Below are 22,225 nucleotides of genomic sequence, written 5' to 3'. Positions count from 1 at the left end.
TTTGTGTGTGCACAGTATATTAAATGTAGATGCTTTTATTACAATCTTCTTTGCCACATAGTTTAAAATAAAATATATCAATACAATCACCATAACAGTCTCAGACAACAAATTAACACCATCCAAACAAGATACAGTAAGATACTCCAAAAGGCAGTATGAGTAGCTGGAAACCTTGGTCCTCTGACTCTTTTGTACAGCACATTGATTATAGATTTTTCAATATAAATCAGCAAACAAACATTAAAGTTAACAATTTCATACTGCAGATTTCTAAAATGTTTATACCCAGTGTGAATAGCGTTGATTCTAGGACATCTTTATGCATGTGTCTCCCAAAGAGGTAAAAGGGAATTTAAATCATGTAGACTGTATCCGGGCCCAGAATAGAGTAGATTATTTGTAAACAAGTTTTGGTCTTTCCTGCACAATGGCTCCACAAGCGAGTGCACTTGCAGTAATCAAAATGGCTGACCACATACACAGAACAGTTCGCCCCAGAAAAAAGGATCCAACACAAATCACAGTAAGTGGAGAGAAGGAACAGTGGGGAAGCCAACTGGATGCAAACACAAGCCATTCACCACTCCCATGAGGACACACACTTTAGTGTCAGACGTGTACTTGACAGCTAACTTGATATGTACACGTGTCCTCCACACGTACACCTGGGAGTACAGACAGCAGTGAAGTAGGCATTCCCCAACCACACCAGTCTCAAGGCTGAGTGAGAGGCCTTGGACTGGTGGGTGACAAACACTCTTCGTGCTGTTAGGACAGTCATGGAAGCTTCTTTATAAGTTATTGACTCCACTCTCTGTGCTAAAGTGCTTTTTCTTCTGTAATCAGTTGGGACCTAAACTCATTTAGACTAACCATTTTTCTTTACCTAAGGATCTGCAAGTGGATCAGACAACCCTGATGAGTCTCCTCCAAGGCCTTATATAAATAGTGGGCAGCTGTCTAATACTGATACACTTTATAGCTGCACCGGGCAGTAGCTGTTCATACTCTACAGATATTACCTGCAGGAGGAGAGGTGGGAATGAAGGTTGGACATGACTGTTCTGAGTCTTTGAATTTTGTTCTGCAAGCATTATGAAAAAGTGCTGTATAACTCTGAACCAATAAAAACGCATCTCAGTATTACATATATATACCTTGACATTTAAAAAAGCCTGTTGTGACTACAAAATGTCAGCTACAGAATATATTTACAGGTATTTTTTGATGCTTGTTCCAGGCAAGAGATGTTAAGCACAATTCTTCACTGAATACATAAACCTGACCTAATTTAGATCAGGTCAGTGGGAGTTTAAAACAGATGCCACATGAACAACTCCCAGGGACTTAAGCAGAAGCAGCGAGCAGCCAACTGCTACAGAATCCAGCTAGTGCAAAATAGGAATTTTTGCGAATTGAGCACGTGAGTATTGTTATCTTTTTTTCTGAAGCTCCCCTTCCTTTATCCATCCTTTGTACAGTATGGCTATGTCACAGAAAGGTGTGAATTACTGGAGTGATCCTTCTTTCTTTGAAGACGTAGGGAGAGATCACAGCTGGCGCATATAAGCTGCTCCAGCAAACACTCCACTTTCTCTTTTATGGCAAGATCAAGGCTGATTATGGTTAACAGAGAAAACCTTCTTTGTAAGGTAACTTTGTGTTTCCTAAATTTCAAGCTTTTTACTTCAGAGAAAAGCAGCCCTGTCTTTCTTGCAATTCCCTTGTGAAAGTCTATTTTTTTTTAGTGCCAGAAACAATTGTGCTGTCTCACACTTACTAAAAGGGCTTTTCTGTAGTACAGACTTACAGCAGGTAAGGTTTCTTTGACAGCAAATTTTGACAGTGCATAGTTAATGCTGCTAAAAAAAATAATTAAAAGGCCAATTTTGATCTTCTTTCTCCTGTTGATCCTCTGACGTGAAGAATTCAAGAATCTTGATATTTGAATATCTCTGAGGATGGTGACTCCACAGCCTCTCTGGGAAACCTGTTCCAGTGTGCTCTCACCCTCACAGTGATTTATTTTTAAATGTTTAAGCGAAATTTCCTGTATTTCAGCTTGTGCCCACTGCCTCCCATCTTTCCATCAGGCATCACTGAGAAGAGTCTGGTTCCCTCTTCTTTACTCTTTCCCATAAGATGTAGACACACTGATAGTTCATGTCTTTTCACATGGTGGGTATCTGCCATGAGCTCATCTCTGTTACTGACTGCTAATTTTAGTGACTGTTCACATCACCAAAATTATTATTGCTAGGAAGTTATTTCATGGCAGTGGTCACTCTAAGCTGTGGCAGTAGAGTCATGTTTTGTAGGTCTTTTTCTTTTTCCTTAAAATTCTCAAGTCTTTTTTTTTTCATTTTTAACTTCAAACTCATGAGAGGAAATAAAAGTATTAGCTGTTGAGAGTGAAAGCTTGAGCTTTGCCTCTTATATTTGCTGCAAAATTTGTTCATCTCTTAAATTTCATTTGCTTCAGAGATACCAAAAACAAGGGATTTCAGAAGTGCATTGATTACAAAATCTTACTCTATTAAAAAATCTGCTGAGCTAAAAACAACTTTAAGGATAAAACACTCTTCTACTAGGTGAAGCCAATTAACTTTGTTACAATGGCAAAAAATCCACAAGATGGTGGGATAAGTGAAGTCTGCAGTGTCAAAAACAATCTTCAAACCAGCTCTACTGGGGACTCCCACTCTATGCAAGTGACACTATCCATTAGGCAGGTATAATGAGGAAGAGGCAGGAAAGGTATCCAGGAGAGACCCAAGAGTGAGTTTCCTGAGCCTACTCAGGTCATCAAGAAAAACTCAGAGCTGACCTTTTCTCTAACGAAAAATTGCTTCGTGTAACTGCAAGCCAAAATGCGGTTTCTGTCTATGCAATATCTGTCCATGCCATCTAAGACAAATAAAGCTCATCAGCAGAATTCTGATATAACAACACACTAGAGTTCCTCTTTGGAGAAGCTAAAACTTCAGTCCCATACAGAAATCAACAGGAAGTACAAGTGGTCAGTATTTGTCAGTGCGTCTGCCCTACTGGCATAAGATGTGGCTGAGACATACAAGATACTGAGATTAGTTAAGAATCCCATTTTGAAGGCTAATGAAGCAGAATTTTGAAATGAAAAAAATTTTGGTAGACAAACAATAACATTTCTGTGATCTCTCATCAAAGCAGGTTGCAGAGAATTACATTAAAAACAAACTTTGTGCGTTTCTCTGAATTTGGGAAAAAATATTTTATGCTTCCCTGAATATGCAACTTACTAAGCCATACCTATTACTGTTATCACGTTGCTTCATTGATAAGCCCGCCTATAGTGCTCACTATTGCTAAGTGGAAGTGCCCTACACAGTTTGTAAATACATCCATCCACCCATGAAGAACAAACTAGGGTAGTCATCTTTCAGAGTAGGAGCTGCTTTCGCTTTTGTCCTTAAAGAACAATTGTCCTTAGTTAAAAAACAAACAAAACATCAAGCCTGGCCTTGGAGGTAGAACTACAAACTTCTAATCAGTGCTACTGAAAAAAAGATACTCTTTTATTAATGAATATGTTTCAGATTTTTGGAAGAATATCAGGGGGGCACCTGTGGACATTAGAAATTAGCAGCCAGTACCTGCAAAAACTGAAACCGTGCAACTGTTCATAAGACAAGAAACAGGAGCAGTTATCAGTAACATGAATGACACCTCAAGGTCACTTCAGAGTACTTAAATGCCAAACATCTCCAAAGTACTCCTACACACAACCAGAAATTTGTGTGTAGTTTTAACCCTGCTTAGTTTCGTAGCAGCTGAGATACTGAACACCAGAGTAGGTAACCAGATCTCTCCAGGAAAAGGGAGCATGTAGCCAGCTCCATTGGCACTAAATGCTGTCTTGAAATATATTCTCCAGTTAGTCAAGCGTTCTGTTAGCAAATTCACATCTGAAGTCTTTGGCAAGGCAGGAACATTGTACTCTCTTGCCCTGGGTAATTACACAGACTAAGTGAATTTGACAGCCATTTTGATACCTGGTAATATGTGTCAATGCATACTAACTCTGTTTTGTTTTTGTTTTTAAAACTGAGCAAGGCCAGCACATATGTTTGAGAGTGGATATCTGCCTATGCTGGGCGCTATTTCATGAAAGTCAGGTTTCTGTCACAGATCTAAGGCAAATATTACAATTTACAGGAAAGAGATGAGGACATCAATACATTGTGCGTTATTGGAGACATACAGCCTTTATAACACAGTAGCTTTCACTATGATCTCTGGGTTTTCTATGTCCTTTTTGCTTTGGACCATTCTCAGTTCCAGATGGGCTGAGTTTGGTTTGTTTCCTTCTCCAGCTTGTGCTAAAAAGATGACATCAGAATGTCAGTATAAACAGCAGTATAAAAATTAACAAGTTGCATTGTCTGATACCCCATTATATTTTTTCTTCTCCACCCCAAACCCCCTTACTATCCCTGCTAAAGACTTCCAAAGTAGAAGATCAGCACTGTAATTTCTCAGCACCCCTGCTCTGCAGCACCTCTCTCCAGGAGAGGAACACATCTCTGCTGTCAATTACAAAGAGACAAAGACATGCTTTGGAAACCCACAATTTCCATCTGGATCTCCTTAAAAGTTGACAAACATGGGAACTCAAAGGTGGGAGAATTTGAAAAAAATCATTCTTCGCATGGCCAATACATCAAACAGACTATTACTAGTTGATAATCCCTTCTCAATGTTAAGCACATGCACTAAAAGGGAATGTGAGCGAGCTATACTTAAAGCAGGATCTCCTTTGCACGTGAAACTCAGTGTTTCCTCAAGTTGTTCCACCACTGCTTTGCAAAGCAGCTAAGCACCATCAGCGTAACTGTAGTCCCAGTGTAAGCTGAACAGTGACATCTTCAGTCTGGTGTTGTCAAAAACAGGGTTGGAGGACACAATAAAAATGCGTACTGACAACACTACCTAGCTCTCCTGTACATTCTCTAAATCCTCTGAGTGTTTCCACACTGAAGGATACCTTTCTGAGTCAGGAAACTCGGAAAGCTCTATAAATGTTTCTTCTGATGCAAATCCAAACAGAACAAGGGATCAAAGTTTGAATAAATTACCTTTTGCACTCTTAATGGTCCTTTGCAGAACATGTTGCATGGCTGACACAGTCTTTTCACATGCCACCTGCACATTAACATAATATATCCAGGTTGTAGTAAAATTTCAGCTGCTCAGTTTAATAGCAGTGCTTTTGAAATAATAATATTCAGGCAAACACAACTGGCAAGACACAAACAGGGTGACAACTATGTAAAGAAGAGTTTGGAAAAGTGGGTTTAGATTCTCTTAATTCTCCCAAAACAGGTATTAGAAATCATACACCCATATCAAGGACTCTGTGTGCATAAGGGAAAGAAATGGGATAGGGTAAATAGTTTTCAGTGTTTATTAAGTGAGGATAAAAAGATATTTACTAATGTACATGCAGTCTCTCTTTCTCTCTCTGAACATCTTATTTAGCAAAATTATATAACTGAAATGTAATCATCTGAAGTTGTACAAGATAAAATCTTGTAGGAAAATAAAAATTCTGTTTTTGTTTTAAATAATGTAATAGATTAAAAATAATAAAAAGAGGCAGTCTAAACTTGGAGACAAATGAAAAAACTCTCCCATACCTTCAAATTGTTTGGATGCTTATGTGTCCAGGCCAAAAGCATAGCAGCAAACAAGTCTCCTGTTCCAACAAAGACAGCATCCACTTTAGGAGATTCCACTCGAATTCTTTGCGTCATCTTGGTACCATCTGCATTAGCTACAACACAGTTAGACAGTTAAGTAACAGACCCAGCAACTAATATGATAGCATTTACCGTGATTTTAAAATGATAATCAGATTTGAATTCCTGTGTTATTTGGAATGTAAAGATGCTAAGGAGCATTGAAAACTTGTATCAATTCTATTTAGATGCGCAACCTTCCAAAAATTTGCTGAGTTGGGACAGCATTTACAATTTATATACTGTACATACTTCACTTAGGTGGGAACAGATGGCTGACACTTTCATGAAAGACTAAGAAAGACTAAGAGCAGTTCATTTAGACTGCAGCAGCAGCTTGCTCAGGAAACCACATATTTATGGAGACTGCTGAATCCTAGGTGGGGCATACCCAACCAGAATCTAGAGAGAACTTCGGGGTTTTATGGAGTCACGAGAGCAGCTATACACTGCAGCAGAGAGTATCTGATCCACGTGCCATACTGGAATCACCACTGGAATGACCCAGCATGTACCAAGTGCTAAGAAACACCAAGTGGTTCTTTGTGGAGTCTGGATGACATAACGAGAGTTGTCTTTTTTTTTTTTTTGGTCTCAGCAGTCCAGAATGTGATGCCCAGATTGATAACACATAGATGAACAATTATCAAAAAAGAAGAACGATTATGAAAACAAGATTATCCCACATAACTATGCCCTTTGCATGTAAAAAAAAATAAAATCCTGTGAGACTCCAAACACACAGTGAATCTTTGTGATGATACAGAAGGGGATGGAAAGAAGAAGTAGAAGGGCATTTTACAACCAATGCATCAGAGCAGAATAACCTATTAACAGGACAGTGTAATTTTTCATAAAAGCTACTAAACCATCCACAAGTTCTGTTTTATACCACTACTACTTGTCAGGAACACTATTAGGGGCTTTAGCAGCCCTGATCAATCTCACCTAGGACATACACCCATGCACCCTCTGCCCACTGGTCCAGGAGCTGCACAGAAACTCAGGCATGGGCACTAGCATCCTCTCCTGAGCTAGGTTGTAGGTGTACCAGCATCCAGTCCTGCTGTCCTGACTTACTGATTAGATTTCACGGATTAATCTCTGAACTGACCTGTTTCATCTCTCTTCAATGATCACTGGACTGTCAATGGGACCTGTGTTGCCATCACCACCCCATTCTCACTTTATTCAGATATGCTATGGTCACCCCCAGCTCCCAGCCTGTATTCCCTCTTGGAGAAACCCCATTCTTACTGCTCTCTGATGTTACTGTAGAAGAATTTCACTTAGGGAATTAAGCTCCTTCCATGCACTACATATGGATCTGATGAAACCACTTCTTCATAAAGAAGAAAATTCGTTTAAAAAAAAAAAAGTATATTTTAATGAAGCAGTTTGCAACTTACATTTTCTGTGGCTTCCCAGGGCAATCAGGTAGTCATTTCCTAGAGGTGCCTGTAGATCTGAGCTTGTGATCACCACAGTCTCTGGTCCCATGCCATGGAGCATATCCATTACCTTCCCATGTGCAAAAAGGAAGGAATCAGTGACTGCAGTGTGTGTTGATTAAACTTTGCATCATTCAGAGTACTAAGGATTTTTCTCAAGCACCTTATTTTGGTATCTTTTGTAAAGAGAAAGAACAGTTTCTACTCAAAGAACTCACTTGAATTAGGGGGGGTAGTTTGAAATAGAGGAATCAAAACATTCATATTTAAATGCACACACTTGTTAAAATACTCAAGAATCTGTTTGTATTATCTTTGGATGCTCCTCTGAAAAGAACACACTGTTTCAGATCTGACCAAAATTTTTGTCTGCATCACGTTTTCATGTATCAAAAGTAGTATCAAAAGAAGAGAACAAATATACAGATACATGCACTCAAACTGCCATCTTTAAACAGTTGCTAGAAAGCCAATAAATCCAAGCCATGATTTTTTTTTTTAGCTAAGACTTTAACAGTTAGCAAAAACAAAGAATTAAAGAGCTAAATCAAAGGCACAAGTGTCTGTCTTAATCTTTGCTTCTCATTGTTTCAAACCCAAAATGTACACCGTCATGTACCTTTGCAGATATATTTCCTCCACGTGTTCATCACTTAAAATCATTAATGCCTTAGTTCTGACATCACAATTGGTTGCTACAAAAGTGATTTTCATTTCACAGAAGAAAGAATGTCTTCAGTAATGAGTTTAGCATAAAACACTGATAAAATATTAATTCTTCCGGAAGAATTTAACTAAAAATCCTCTCAGGCTAGCTATGACTCATGAACAGCTGAATGATAAGGACTTGTATCTGCTGTTTTTTAATTCTCTATTACTTTTTTTCTAGTCTCAGCCTCTAAGTTTCTTCAGCTGTCAGATCTCTTTGCATAGATGTTGATTGGGTTTTAAAGAAGCAGCAAGTCCACCAGCATATGCTGACATAATCAACCTGTGAAGTAACATTAAACTCAATTTCACTTCTCATCCACAGTTCACCAAGGACCTAGTCACTGGTATTTCTAGTTGTAGGACTCAGCCCCTTCTACACCAAAAGTAGGTCATATTTAACTAGATGTTAGAAGACTTTATTGTCATCACTAGTTTTGCTGAAGAAATCAATGAATGCTTATCACCACGGAAACAGATGGCAGAATTCCTACCACCTCCAAAGGGGACAAACTGCAGTATGGATTATTACTTGGAAGGACAGACCTACCTATGATATGCAGCTGAAGAGACAAACACATTAAGATACAATATCCTGCATGCAACTGTTTTAAAATGTTTCTATTCCTAACAATAATTCCACCTTCTTACAGGGGATTTAAAAAAAAAAACAACATCATAAAGAAGAGCTAGCACACAGGAGTCGAAGAGACTGGCAGATAACTAACACCTAAAATTGTTTATAACATCCCACTCAAGCAGCTGTAATTTGCAAACCTAAAACTAAGAGATGCTCAGGTAACAGTGTTGTTTTCAAGACTGTGGTTCCATCAGCAAGGACAAGAATAGAAGAACAGAGTTACAGGTAGCAGTTTGTAGCGTGAAGTACAGTTCATAGCCCTCTCCCAGCACAGTGGAGTAATGTAAAACTGGTGTGGAAGGGAGAAATTAAAAGAGCTCAGATCTTTGGAACTGCTTTCTGCTGTGAAGAGATGGTAATCCACTGATGTTGCACGATATTGCTGAAGGAAAAAAAACAATAAACACCAGGGCTGACAGAGCCCAGTTACTCTCCAGGGTGCCAATGCAGCTGCTGTTTGTTTAAAGATTTTGTATTCTCTGAAGTTCAAAATCAAACTGGAAGAAATAACATCAGTCCATTATGAAAGCACTTGGCTAGTTAGCAAAACAAAGAGCTCAGTTCTTTTTAATAAACCAATAAAATCATATTTCTATTTCATCCTTCATCACCAAGCCCTGCAGCTTTTTACAGTTCTGCAGTTTGCATAAAAGGGTGAATCCTTACACCTCCATGCAGCACACTTGCAGACAGGCCATCTGTCATCCTTGTAGGATGATGACAGCAGCTGTCAGCACTCTGGATGTGTCCACCTTTCACCAGGAAGGACCTGAAGGCCATCACTCCCATTCAAGTTTCTCATCTATTCACTACTTTTGCAACCCAGGTCACGCGGCCTTTGAGTCAGTTTAAGAAAAAGAAACGAAACACCAGCAAACACTGCCAGGAAGAGATTCAGAGTGTATTCAGTCAATTTGCCTAAGAGTTTCCTAGTAAGATCTCTTCCTTGCAAACTGTCTCAATGGGAGTAAGAAATAGCGGTCCTAACACTCAGCACTGCTGCTGCATGACTAGGATGTGGACAGCAGAGGGAGCGACTTATGTGGGTTTCTAATGCCCTGGGTTATTTGGGGTTTTTCACCCCAACCACTGCATTTCCACACTGCTGACAGTGTGGTTATTTGTCAGGTGTGCTGCTGCTTGCCTTCTTCACTGCAGAAAACAAACTCACAGTGATCTGTTCATTACCACTACGTGCCTTTATTTGTAGTTCTTTCAGGAAGTTTCTTCAGAAGTCTGACGCAAGAACAGAAAGTGCTTTGCACACTGAGAGCACAAGCTTTAATGACAGACGGATAGCAAGGATAGAGGCTAAAGCGATTTCAAGGTTAAAGACAAATGATAGACATTGCAGGTAGAATTACAGAACGAGATCTTACGCAATCTATCCCTTACCTACTTACCTCTAAAGCGTCTTTTTCTGTGTGAATCTTCCTGCCAGTAAGTAACCTGAAAATGAAACACAAATCTTGAAAGAGCACATGTTCTCCAGGCAACAGCAGCTTTGTTTACTCTTTGAAAGGATGAAAGCTTGGACTGCATAATAGAGGCTTAAACAATCTGGTGGTTACAGAGTCTGCTGTACCAGACCGCTTTTCAAAGTTATGTGCACAGATACACAGTGCTTCTGAAGCAGGCTTGTATCAGTCCTAACCCATCTCCTATACCCAAAAGTTGCCTCACAAGTGTCTTCTCTCCATCTCCCATGTAGCTGCTCCCTCCCTTTAGGCGGAGAGTCTGTAATATATCATAACAGATTATCTCCTGACTAAAAAGAGTCACAGCTATGCAGACAGGGTGGGCATGGGGCATGCAGGTTTAAACTCCTAGGAGATATCACCATGGTGGTATTTCTAAATACAATTTTGGGGCTTTTGAGTCAAACTATTTCAGATTTGATATTCTGACATACAATACAAATTTTCTCAGGAATGGGTAAGAACAGGAGAAGGAAATGAAGTACTTTTTCAGCCTGCCCTAGATACAGGTCTCTGGAGACAGTAAGAAATAATCATGAAAATGAGAGACTGGAAAAAACAAGAGAATTCTGTTCCTCAAGTAACTCCCAGTTTCTTTTCTGCTTTCAGTATGGAACAATGGGAGGTTCGCTGAAAAGCACTACTTTAAAACAACAGCTAAAAAACAAAATCCAACATATACATACATACAGCACTGTACTGAGAAAAATGAAACAACAGATATCAGTCTGCCCTGTTTTTATCCTTGAGTTTATTTTGTTATAAAGGGAAATTAAGTACTTACTCAGCCTCGAACTGGTTAGGAGTAATTATATCAGCAACAGGTACAACTTTGTCCCTGTAGACTGGGAGGAGGTCTTTGGGCACATACTATGGAAGAAAAGATGGCATCAAATGTCATCAGCAGCCATATCAGATGTGGGAGTAACACTCTCCAGTCAACATAAAGCTACCAGTGTACTGATATCCAGCAGGAATTAAAGAGGCTGTGCATCCTCCAGCTGGTGACAGTGCTGCCAACAGCCCTTTTGTCACTGACAGCGATGGGAAGCATCACTAAGCAGGCCTAAACTGGTAGCATTTAAAGAAAGTGGTGTCTAGATGAAGAGCTTTTGGGTTCCCTCTTACCAAGATGACAGAGCAGCACGAGGAAATAAAGTGTCCGAACACAGGAACTCTTTTTCATGTCCTTACCTCCAAACTAAACTACTTTGTTGTTGTACCAATGGAACAAAAGTCCTTTGCTGCCTGAGTGTGCACCCACATTGATTGTGTCACACTTGTGGGACTTGAGGAACAAGTAACATTCATGCTATGTGTTATTTTATCCCCTCCTTTCAGTGCAATATTTCTGGGGTATGCTGTACATTAATATGCCAGAATGGGAATCAGATTCCACTTGCATGGTACAACTTAATTTATAAAGTAGTTAGATAAGTACATTAAAAACATTTGCTTGTGTTGTACACAAGTCTAACAAACCATCGCATACTTTGCTGACTGCAGACTCAGCTCATCCAGTAATGAGGGCCAACACTCCCCCTTCTGCTTTCCTGGTCCATCTCTATCACATCTTCTTCAGCTAAATACAGCCCATTAGCAAAGGGAGACTTGTTGTCTAAGCAGGTGACATACACTAAGATGTAGCAGGAGCCTACCAGTCTGTATGCTCTTCAAACTAGGAAGAAAGTTGAAAAGCATCAGCTGTTCTGGCATGTACTGGAGTTCAGCTAGGAGTTTGAGTTAAATTGCAGGACTCACTTCACCTTCTTATGTCTTATTGTAACTCTATTTAACAAAACCTTTATTAAAGTTCATAGTTTACAAGTGGCTGATACTCTTCATCAGCACCCCGTTTTCTAAACCAGCATTAATCCTTCTTTTCATCTATGTTTTAATTTTTATGTTAGGCTCATATGATGTGTAAGGCAGGGTGTATTTATACATGTTCCCATGTGCTACTATCTCCCATTCCAGTTATATCAGTGACAGATACAACCTTATCATGGTGTTGACCATCAGGTGCTACTGGAACATGCATCATATTGCTACTCAGCTCGCTCATGTTTTTATGGTGACATGATGATGTCCCAGGGACCCTGCCTTTAGACAGAAGTTCAAGACTAGATCACATCTAAATCAAACCATTTTAAATAATAATTTTATTACTTTTTATGGCAGGAATGAGCTGGTGGGTTGCATGTTGAATTTTCTCCTCTTTTTCCACCTATCTTGTCTTCCACCCAAAAGACATGGGAAGCTCCATAGTTATGACTTCTCCCCAGAGCCAAGGCTTTGCAAGGTGACTCTACAGCTACTAGATCTCTGCCTTGTTAGAAAAAGCTAAAGACAATAAATATTGCAATAGTCATAAAATGAAAGAATAAGACCACAAAAGCAATGGCAAATTTATTACTAAGTGCTATGCCATGTGATTTTTTATGAGCAGGTAAACTGTAAAAAGGTACAAGGACAAAGAGGAATTCACAGTGCATGACTATCTTAGGCAGAAGAAAATATAAAATATCATTATTGCTGATCTCTTCCCACATTGCACTTTCACTGCAACTATCTGCTAGTGTTGATTAAAAACAAATGTCTCTTTGTCAGTATGCAGTCTGGAACTGGCACACACGACCTTTCTGTCACTACCACAGCCCAATGCCTAACAGCTGCTGGATCTCACATGAAATAAGTCATCTTCATTTAGGTTCAAGTGGTAGGTCAATTTGTGTGATCGCTGACAATGTGAGCAAGGCTACCTGCCAAAACTGCTATCTTCACAGAAAATGAGAGAACTCCAGTGAAAAATGAAGGGGAAGAGGTGGATATTTTCCTGTGGACAGGGTCCGTACTCTACCTGTTCTCTCAGCAGAGAGAGTTAAAAATAAATCCTAGGGGTATACAACTATTATTCTCCCCAGATGATAAACTAATGATAAACAGGAACAAATGTAGTTGATGCTGGGATCCAAAGCCACACCGAGGTAAAGTAGCTTAGTCTTTGTGTTTAAAAATTAATAAATCTTTACACTTACACATTTATATAACAAAAAATCGCTATACAAAGAATCTAAACAACTAAGTACTAACCATGGAGCCTTCTCCATTCCACTTGTCACCCATCACTGGATCGCATACTGTAACAGAGAACAAATCTAGCTTTAGAGATGGGGGGCAGTCATAGAGGCCTTGGTGGGGGGTAAAAGTTTTAAGTAGCAGTAGCAGCTATGTTACAGCATTGTCCCTTGATAGCTCATACACTCACACAGTTCTTGCAGCATACTTAACCAACATCTTTTAATTGGTGGCTGAAAGAGTAAGGCAGGTGTAAAAGAAATCTTAAACAGGTATCAGAGGGCTGTAGTCACCCTCTGCTACCTGCTTCCATGTTGTTACATCTGAAAGCGATGAGGATGAGAGGGTCTGATCACTGGGACAGAAGAGGCTTCTGTTATGGAAAATGCACAGAGCCCTCACCTTCACTCCCCAGTCCAAAACTCTGGTGTAGTAATACAACTGTGGTGGGAAAGAAACACGGAAGAAGCTAATATTTGTGAAAAGAGACCTATTTTTACTTTAGTGTAAATATATACATGCAAAATGTTGTGTTGTACACATAAAAAGTACGTGTATTAAAATGAAACAAGAAGAAAATCCAGGCCAAAGTACATAAAGTCATACTTGATGTAGTATTGACACACATTTGGCACAGGTTCTGAATCATCTGCAATATTAACAATGTAGACTAAGTGCCCTGAGTTTCAAAGCAAGAACGGAAACAACCTAGGCTTCTACTTGAAAAAGAATACTGTTCACTGTGTTACAAGAGCTTTCAGCAAGATAAAAAAGAAATACAAATCCCAACATATCAAATCAATGTCCAATTGGTACTTAAGGAAGTTTCTATGAGCAACAAGAGAGATATTTGTTTTACATTTTAAAAGTATTTTCCTTACATTATGATCTGTTTATTAAATATGAAGGATCTTAGAAGCTTAGTCATGTTCCCATTATCTGACTACTTCCTTCCTGTTCTATACAGTTAGATATTTCTTTCTGTTCACACTCCAATACAGTTTTTAGTTTTCACTTGCTAGTACAAGACTGTGGAGACCCTGCCAATACAACAGCTTTACTACAGGCTAAAAAGCTATAAAAATCAAGCTCCTGGTGATATCTCTGCTACATTTTTCAAAATGAGAACTGTGCTTTATTAATTCCAAGTCCACTATCACACTATGCAGCATGCACCTTGTAAATCCTGTGAACCGTTCTAGATTCCTGACCACAGGGTTTATTGAACCTGAAGATGCCAAGCTCAAACTCTGATTCACAGCTCTTTATCCCAGTAAATCCCCACTGACTTTGCTGTGTTACTCTGAACTCTTGCTCAATTTAAGCCTACACCAATTGTATTCAAAAGTCCTGAAACACTCAGAGAGTCCAAAATGAAAAGAGGGGAATCTTTGCTCTTTGAGCACTCCTGGGTAATCTTAGCACCAGTAACCAGAATTAAAAATCTCTTTAAATTATTAAACTTACAAGGCACATTGGGACTGTTCATCTGGGGTGAAGAAGAAAACATGGCAAGGCTGGATGGGTGAGTCTATCCCGCTTTTGACTGACTTGGAAATCACGAAGAGGCTTCAGCTATCAGCACTTCCAGCCTATGCCTCAAAACTACAAACAGCAGCAGCCAGCTGGGATTTTACAAGACTTCCTTTGATACAATCACTCCTTAACGCACGCTCTCTTTTGGATGGCATAATGCAAGACATATACTGAAATGCGTAGTATCAGAAAGATAAAATCCAACTCCCTCAACACTTAAGCAATGTTGAAATGAAACTTCACTGGTGTCTCAGCTGGTCCCAGACAGATCTGAGCACAAAATGATTGTGAAATGCTGGGTAGCATCAGAACAACACTTTCATCCTAAAACATGAAAATGATGGGGACATACAACAACGGAGCAGAAAGAATTACAATTCACGTCCTTACCATACACTAGGTTTGAATTCTGTTGCTTCAACTCCTGGACAATATCCACCACCATTGCAAGAAATGATGTGTCCCTTGTATAACCTTTGTGAAAAAAAGACACCTTTAAAGTTAATTTTCCAATAATGTTTTGCTGGTGTGTCTATTTATTTATTTAGCATAGAAATTTTGCATACTTCTCATTCTTTGGATCCATGCATATGAAAAGAAAGGCATTTTAGTATTTTATTCAGGAATAATAGGTGAAAGAAAAGTCAAGACAGTCTCCACTACAAATACAACTTTAAAAATCCATTTGCTAAGTACATTATACATGAAGTGTTCATACAACTTCAAAATGTTTGAATATATATACAAAATAGTCAGGATGTGTTTCCATCACATTAATGCAAGGAAAATTAGTCTTGAACATTTCAGAGCAATGGCCAATATGCTAATAAAATTCCCAATCTTAGGCTTAGCAGTGAGATAAGCTGGAAATATGTTATTTTTACATCTCAAGGCCCTAAATACAATGTTAGCACTACAACATTCTAGTTTTAATCATCAATTTCTTTAATATATTTTTATTTATATATTTACTTATTGTATTTATTTTATGTATTAATTTTATTTATAACACATTAATTAATAAGTGCATTTTCATTTACTCTAGTTCATTTAATAGTATTATTCCAGCAAGGTAGCTTCTTCAACCCTTCAGCTTAGAAGTGCCCATTCTACTAATATATTTAAGAATACATTTTGGAGATTTCTTTTCAGTCATAAAATTGTTCAATTCTTACATGTTGAGGACAAATGGAAAAAGATTCCAAGCTTTTGGGCCAAAATGCTTTGTCTTATTTCCATTAAATGCTGATTATCATTGAAAAAAGACAAGCAAAGATTTTTGTTTTAAATGACCTGTCACAACAGACTGGCTTAAAAACCTATAAAGCCATATTATGAGTAACATTATTGATAGAGGTACTTCAAAAGCATTACAGAGAACTAGAGTTTATCTGGCACCTCAAATGCTCTACTGTAAATGAAACAAATATATGAAGACCTACAATTAAATGACAGTCACAAAAGTTAATGAAGTGTCATTTTATATAATCACCCTAAAGATAATCATTTCCATTTCAGCCAAGATACCTACAGTAATTAGACATGCAATTATAGTCAAATCCTAACTGCTGACAAATTAATTTAAGTGTTTGATTAATTATATCCAGGTCACTGGCGGTAGCAAAGTATGGCTGTGCAACATGGTGAATAACTGTTCCGGTTTGAAGAGAAAAAGCTGTCTTTTGGCCCTGAATGAAGAAAGCTGATTTTCAAGTTCAGCCATAACTCAATGCAAGAATACAGAGGGTGTTATTAGATCATAAGAAATGAATGTCATTTCCACCCATTCCTTCTCTTTCTCTACACTTCTCTGTGTCTATACTTTGTCTATACCAGCTACACTGAGCAAGTTTTTTAAAGAAACCAGAACAAAATACTGACCCATCTATACATCTATACCCACAAGTCATATTTTATAAGGCATTTAAATATTTTTTGTCTTCAAAATTTTCAAAAGATTTCAATTTTTCTTTCTACTGTTTTTAATCTCTTACATCTGTTTTGGCAGTTTAAGATGCTAATAGGAAAGGAGCTGGGGACTCTTCTAAGAGTTGAAAGTAGAATAAAGAAGGAACATTTCAGCAAAAAGAATATTCAAGCATTATTTACCAATGCTGTATAGTAACATCTCCTGAAAACTCCTACAATACAGTGAGCTTTTCCTGGAAATGTCCTCTGTGTGACATCTTTCAAGGAAACAAAGGATGTTCTTTCAGTTTGCAATTACAAAGAACCCGTTTATGCTGAAATTAATTTCTTAACCTTAGCTCAATCTATTTTCTTATTTAGTCTCCTTTACTTTGGAAAGATTCCCTGAAACAGAAGGGAAAATAACTTTTCAGTCATGCCATACCCTTCAAGCCAGAATGACTGCTTTGGGGTTATAATCCATCCAGTTAAACTCTCCAGTTTTCCTTTTGTATAAGGAGAGCGCTTTCCTACGTGTGGAATCTGTGAAATTAATTAAACCTGGCAATTTATTTCTGTTTACCTTTAAAAAGTGACAATTCACTGCAATAAAAAAAAAAGATACTGTAATCTAAACCAGATGCATAGCTCTCACTGAGGTGAAACCCCATAATTAATCTACACCAAAGAAGCAGGAATTGGATGAGAAGCAGTTTGTAATAGGAACTACTGATATAATCTCCCCATTCTATACAACGTTCTACAAGAAGCTTTCTTTGCCTATATATATAACACTTTCCACCTAGGAGTGCGTAAAGTCATTATGTCCTCCAGAACTGTATGCACTTGGGGAAGGTAAGAGGAGCTACGTAGCAATGAGAGCAAATCAAAAATTCATGACAGAGAGAAAAACAAAATCCACCCCTCCTTATGCTTTGCTCTGTATCCAAAGCACAATCCCTTGAAGATCAAGTAGAAGAAACAAGGACAGACAACTGCATATAACTCATTCTATTATACCACAGAGTGCTACTAATGCAAATTTAGGTGAAAGGGTTAAACCCATGTCTTCAGAATGATTTTAAAAATAATACTCTGACATTCCTTACCCTTTTTTTCTGTAGTCACTCCCAAAACATTAACTAAGTCTGTACAAGACTGGCCTGTACAAGTCTGTAAACTATACCAGAGGATCAATTTACCCACCCAATTACAACCTTCTGGCTGGAGAACACTGGCTGTTTCAAACTAAATAACATGAGCAGTCAGGTCTATAATATGCAATTGAAATCGCAGGACAAATCTAAGGAGGAAACATGTAATTGCTTGGTTTGGGATATGGAGGAATATGGTTTATATATCTCTACGCTCATTTTACTTTTCATGTGAACTCCAAAGAAACAAGCTCTTCTTACCTGTGAGTACATAATCATACTGGTTGACCTTGTTCAGCTTAAGTCCTTCATACAGTTCATGAAGTTCATCTGAATTTAACACCTGACCCTTCCAGTGTGCATAACCTGCAAAACAAAAGCCAGATAATTTTTCAAGAGCCAGGTTTTCTAATTAGGATCACAGAGATCAAACATATGGAGGAACATCATATGCATCAGGAGGCATTTCTAACTTTCTCTTCTGTAACGCACTACTGCTGAATGAAAGCTGCTGTTGGCAGAACAGTTCCATCCTCAACTTCTTCTTAGCATCTCTGTCTCCCAAAGGAACTGGTATCATTACTCTGGAGTTTCACATCGTCCATTTATCAGCACTTCAAGCAGAGTACACATAAGCTCTTGCAAGTTTTCACATGTAGCCTTTACAACTTTTCCTTTCCTGTTGGGAAGGGGACGAACATGTTTGAGACTTCACCGAGGTGAGGCTGCCAGTAAAATCTATTTTTGTTATGTTACATTATTACAGAAAAAAAAAGATTGACAGCAGGATGCCACATTTAATTATCAGCCATAAACTCTGGACTATGCAGAGCCCAGGTTTCACTCAGAAGAAAACAGGTTTGTAGGTATGGGCTTGTGGGGTCTATCTGAACACAGGTATGCAGCACTTTGACACCTGACATGGCTTTCACTGGCACCTGCGTATACCTAATAGAGTGACCACAGCAGAATAGCATCATGAGAAGTTCTCTAACTGTACAATTTCATCTGACAGAGTGCCTTCCAAAAATAGGACAATTTTAATGCTGAGAATGCTGGAAGAGGCAAACAAATATCAGAAAGACACTACAAAACAGACAAATAATATCCATACATTATCCTTGAAGGATCTCTAGGAATTATAAGCAAGTATTTTTGGCTGAGAAGTGGGTGGAAAGCAAAGTTATAGGGAAAAGCTGAAATGACTTCAGCAAACAACTGACCAAGCTCCAGGACAGCAAAATTGTTAATAAACAAATAAATAAATAAATAAATTTCACTGTCAGATGCTAAACATTTATTGAAAAATGTAAATGCACCTTTCACCTTTTCATCAAAGCCTGCCTATCTAGATGGCAGCCATCACTCCCTTGTATATATATATATATAAATGGCATTTCCTCCAGGACATTAGATGAGGTACCCAAAATTTAAATCTTCCAACCTTCATAAATTCAGGGTTTGTTAAAAAGTTCATCTTTTTATTAACCTGGATTACAAAAAGTGAAACGTTACACTAGTATCTTCTTTCACACCACCCTGTGAGGAGACGATGGTATTTTGTTTTAATTTCTGCGTTTGGAGTTAGAAAATTCTGTGATAAAAACTCCTGGCTTTGATTATCACTCTAAACTGTGTCATTAGAGTAACTGCCAAAAGGTGCCTAGAGCCTAGGATAAACACATTTTTCAGTTTTCGTTCTTACAAATGCAAATACACCCACAGCAGGGTGAGCAGATGGATCATTTTGCTCTCCTCATCTCACAAAGACCTAGTCCCTAAAACATGACTCTCTGCCAGCTGGTGAAGGGACTGACTCACATCAGCCACTCGGATTCTCTCCTTAGCAAATGCTTTTTTAAAAAGTCTTTGTGAAGAAAGGGAGAAAGTGGATTCCCACACGCAGACAGCAGTTCCGCTCCAGAATACAGTGATATTCAAAGCAGCAACGTCTTACACATAGGCATGCCCACATAGGCATGCCTCTAGCTCCAAGCATACAAGGAACCCTTGACTACAGATGACTCAAGCACTTGGCTTGCTTAGGCAACCGTTTGTACTGCCACATCATGGCTTTAGAGAGAAATAACCTGCCCTCTCCTCTTCGCTGAATCTAAACCTCTCTTAGCACTCAAAATCCAGTCCATACAGGGGCATGACACGGTCCTTTGTACTCCACTGTGCCCATAATTCATCAGTAAAGTTTAGCTTGTTTCCACAAACATGGAAACTCATTGGCCACATGAGGAGAGAGCGGTTTTCACCCAGAACCGAGGTCAGCCAGCAAAAGTGCTGCCATTCATCTTAGAGTACACACATACAGCCACACAAATCGCTGCAAATGCAGACAATTGTGATACTCTTGGAAGCCGTTCCTACAAAGCAACCCTGTCCATTCACTATTTAACTGTAAGTTACTCTTCCTATGTCAAGCTACCTTAAATAGTCAGTGTGCAGGGTCCATGTCACACTGATAATCCACTGAGGGAAAGAAATCAAGTATGGAAACAAAATGTCAGGTAGCAGCCTGCTTAGCTCAGGAACTGGGAAATTACCTAAAAGGGGCAGGGAGATTGTCTGAACAATGAGAATTGTCTCTAGCAGTGGCTTCCAAGGGTACCTAAAGGTCCTTTTTCAATCTGGTAACAAGTGCAATACAATCTAAAATGCAATCACACAACAGCTGGAGGAAAAAACGCCCTACAGGAGAACTCGGGGAAGCCCCAGCTCCTCAGACAGAAGAAAAAAGACAATGCCTTCACTGGATCTGCAGGGAACTGGGATTTCACTGGGAGCTGAATTATGTTTGAGAAGAGAGAAACGAAAATCAAAATTGACAGTGACGTGGAAACCACTCTAAGCCCTTTCCCCGGGGAATCTTCATATAACATGATGAATAAGGGCGAAATCCCATGACCCTGGTAGGGTCCGTGACCCTGATCTTACTCTCCTGGTAGAACCTAGAGCCAAAAAGCTTCTGCAGAGGGGCAGAAGAAAATGCCAGCTACTCATGTTTAAAAACGCTTTCAGTGACAGAAGAATGGACACCTTGGGGTCCCAGAAAGAGGGAGAGGGACTGCTCTGAAAGAGGAAAGGCCTGGGTAAGGTCTGGCAAAAACCCAGACAGATACTGTGAGGTCAAAAATACACTGCATTGCCCTGAACCCAAAGAGACTTAGCAGGGAATGCCAGCAGCAAGCTTCAACATCTTAAAGCCCAATGGCTTTAGGGAAAACCACCAGAGTGGTTGGAAGTAAGGATGATAATGAGGAATCACTGTCCTTCTTGGCTGGACATGAGGGCTTGGCTAGTGAGGAGCACATCTGAAGGCCCAGAATTGCACTGCAAGCCTTGCAAGACCTTAAGGAAATTCAGCTTAGTAATCCCTATGATTGCACCACTAAATATGCATATTTGGCAAACAGCAAGAGAAAATTGTAAATCTTCTGTTTAACTGCCCACTTGCTATAACCCCTGCTCTGTAATAGGAGCAGAGTGGCACTTAACACAAAAGTTCAAGGTCTCACAGTATCTGGCTACCTGCACACGTTATACAAAAACCACAGCCAAAAAAACTTTAGGATGAGTTTCAAGTTTGTACTTGGCAAAACAACTGCATCGCATTTGGAAACTACGCAGGTGGTTAGGTTTAGCAGCTGGATCAATCTATTAATCTTTTATCCGGGATGTTAAGGTCAGATTTTGGCTTGTATCTTCCACAAAGGAAGAAAGATGGGTCCTACTTCCTTCAGTTACAAAACCACTAAATAATTCTACTCAGTGCCAGAATAAGAGAGCAGAGAGAATGCTGCCAGTCACGATACAGCTCTCCAAAACTGCACTTGGCAAAACTGCATCTGGCTTGAGCTGACTGCATTAGTTTTCTGGATTAATAAAAATTTTAAACATATAAAAAATTTTAAACACATTAAACAAATTTTAAACACATAAAAATTTTAAACACATAGTTGAACATAAACCATTAAACATCTGTCTACCCCTTCTACTTATCTGTATTATAGCCTTTTATTGCAGTTAAATTTTATATGCTTGTTTTTAAACAGCTGAGGGAATGAAAAACATGTAAGATACGATGCTTCCTGCCTCTAAAATGATAAACTTCCCTCTAAAATGATAAACTTATTCATTAGTCTCTAAGCAAATGTCTTGCTTCACCTGTATCTTAAAGAATAAATAAGAGGGGCAGCTAACACTGCACCCAAGATACATTTACATACTTTTCTTTCTTGCCTTCTTCCAATGGTACTTTTTTTTTTTCCTTTGGAATGTATTTATAAGCTTCTTAATTACTTTCAAAAACAATGAGAAAAAGAACAGAAAAAAAATCCTAGGCATACCAGAAGGAAAACAAAACCAAACCAAATAAAACCAGTTAAGTATAGCAAGGCGTGTAAGATGTCTTTGTTCTCCAACGCGAAACATTCTGTTCTGAGGTTTGAGTTCTCCTGTGGTGCTCCCTGCAAATCTGTTC

The 22,225-nt window shown here is 38.8% G+C and overlaps 1 protein-coding gene across 2 annotated transcripts in view; it reads right to left on the bottom strand.

Moving 5' to 3' along the window:
- The window catches only part of PDXK (pyridoxal kinase), a 47,550-nt gene continuing 25,325 nt past the window's right edge, over window positions 1-22,225 (bottom strand). For both annotated transcript variants that reach the window (XM_083820678.1, XM_083820679.1), the window contains 9 exons: window positions 17,995-18,099; window positions 15,062-15,145; window positions 13,151-13,197; window positions 10,842-10,927; window positions 9,983-10,028; window positions 7,190-7,301; window positions 5,679-5,815; window positions 5,118-5,184; window positions 1-4,361 (listed from right to left, as the gene is read on the bottom strand). In XM_083820678.1, coding sequence (XP_083676804.1) covers window positions 4,249-4,361; window positions 5,118-5,184; window positions 5,679-5,815; window positions 7,190-7,301; window positions 9,983-10,028; window positions 10,842-10,927; window positions 13,151-13,197; window positions 15,062-15,145; window positions 17,995-18,099 — 797 coding nt within the window. In that variant the 3' untranslated portion in view covers window positions 1-4,248. The remainder of the gene's footprint in view (window positions 4,362-5,117; window positions 5,185-5,678; window positions 5,816-7,189; window positions 7,302-9,982; window positions 10,029-10,841; window positions 10,928-13,150; window positions 13,198-15,061; window positions 15,146-17,994; window positions 18,100-22,225) is intronic.

This window comes from Anser anser (genome assembly GCF_964211835.1).
Source record: "Anser anser genome assembly, chromosome: 1".
NCBI classification, from domain to species: Eukaryota; Metazoa; Chordata; class Aves; order Anseriformes; family Anatidae; genus Anser; species Anser anser.
The sequence above is the reverse complement of the archived record's forward strand: the minus strand, read 5'-3'. Positions and strand labels throughout refer to the sequence as shown.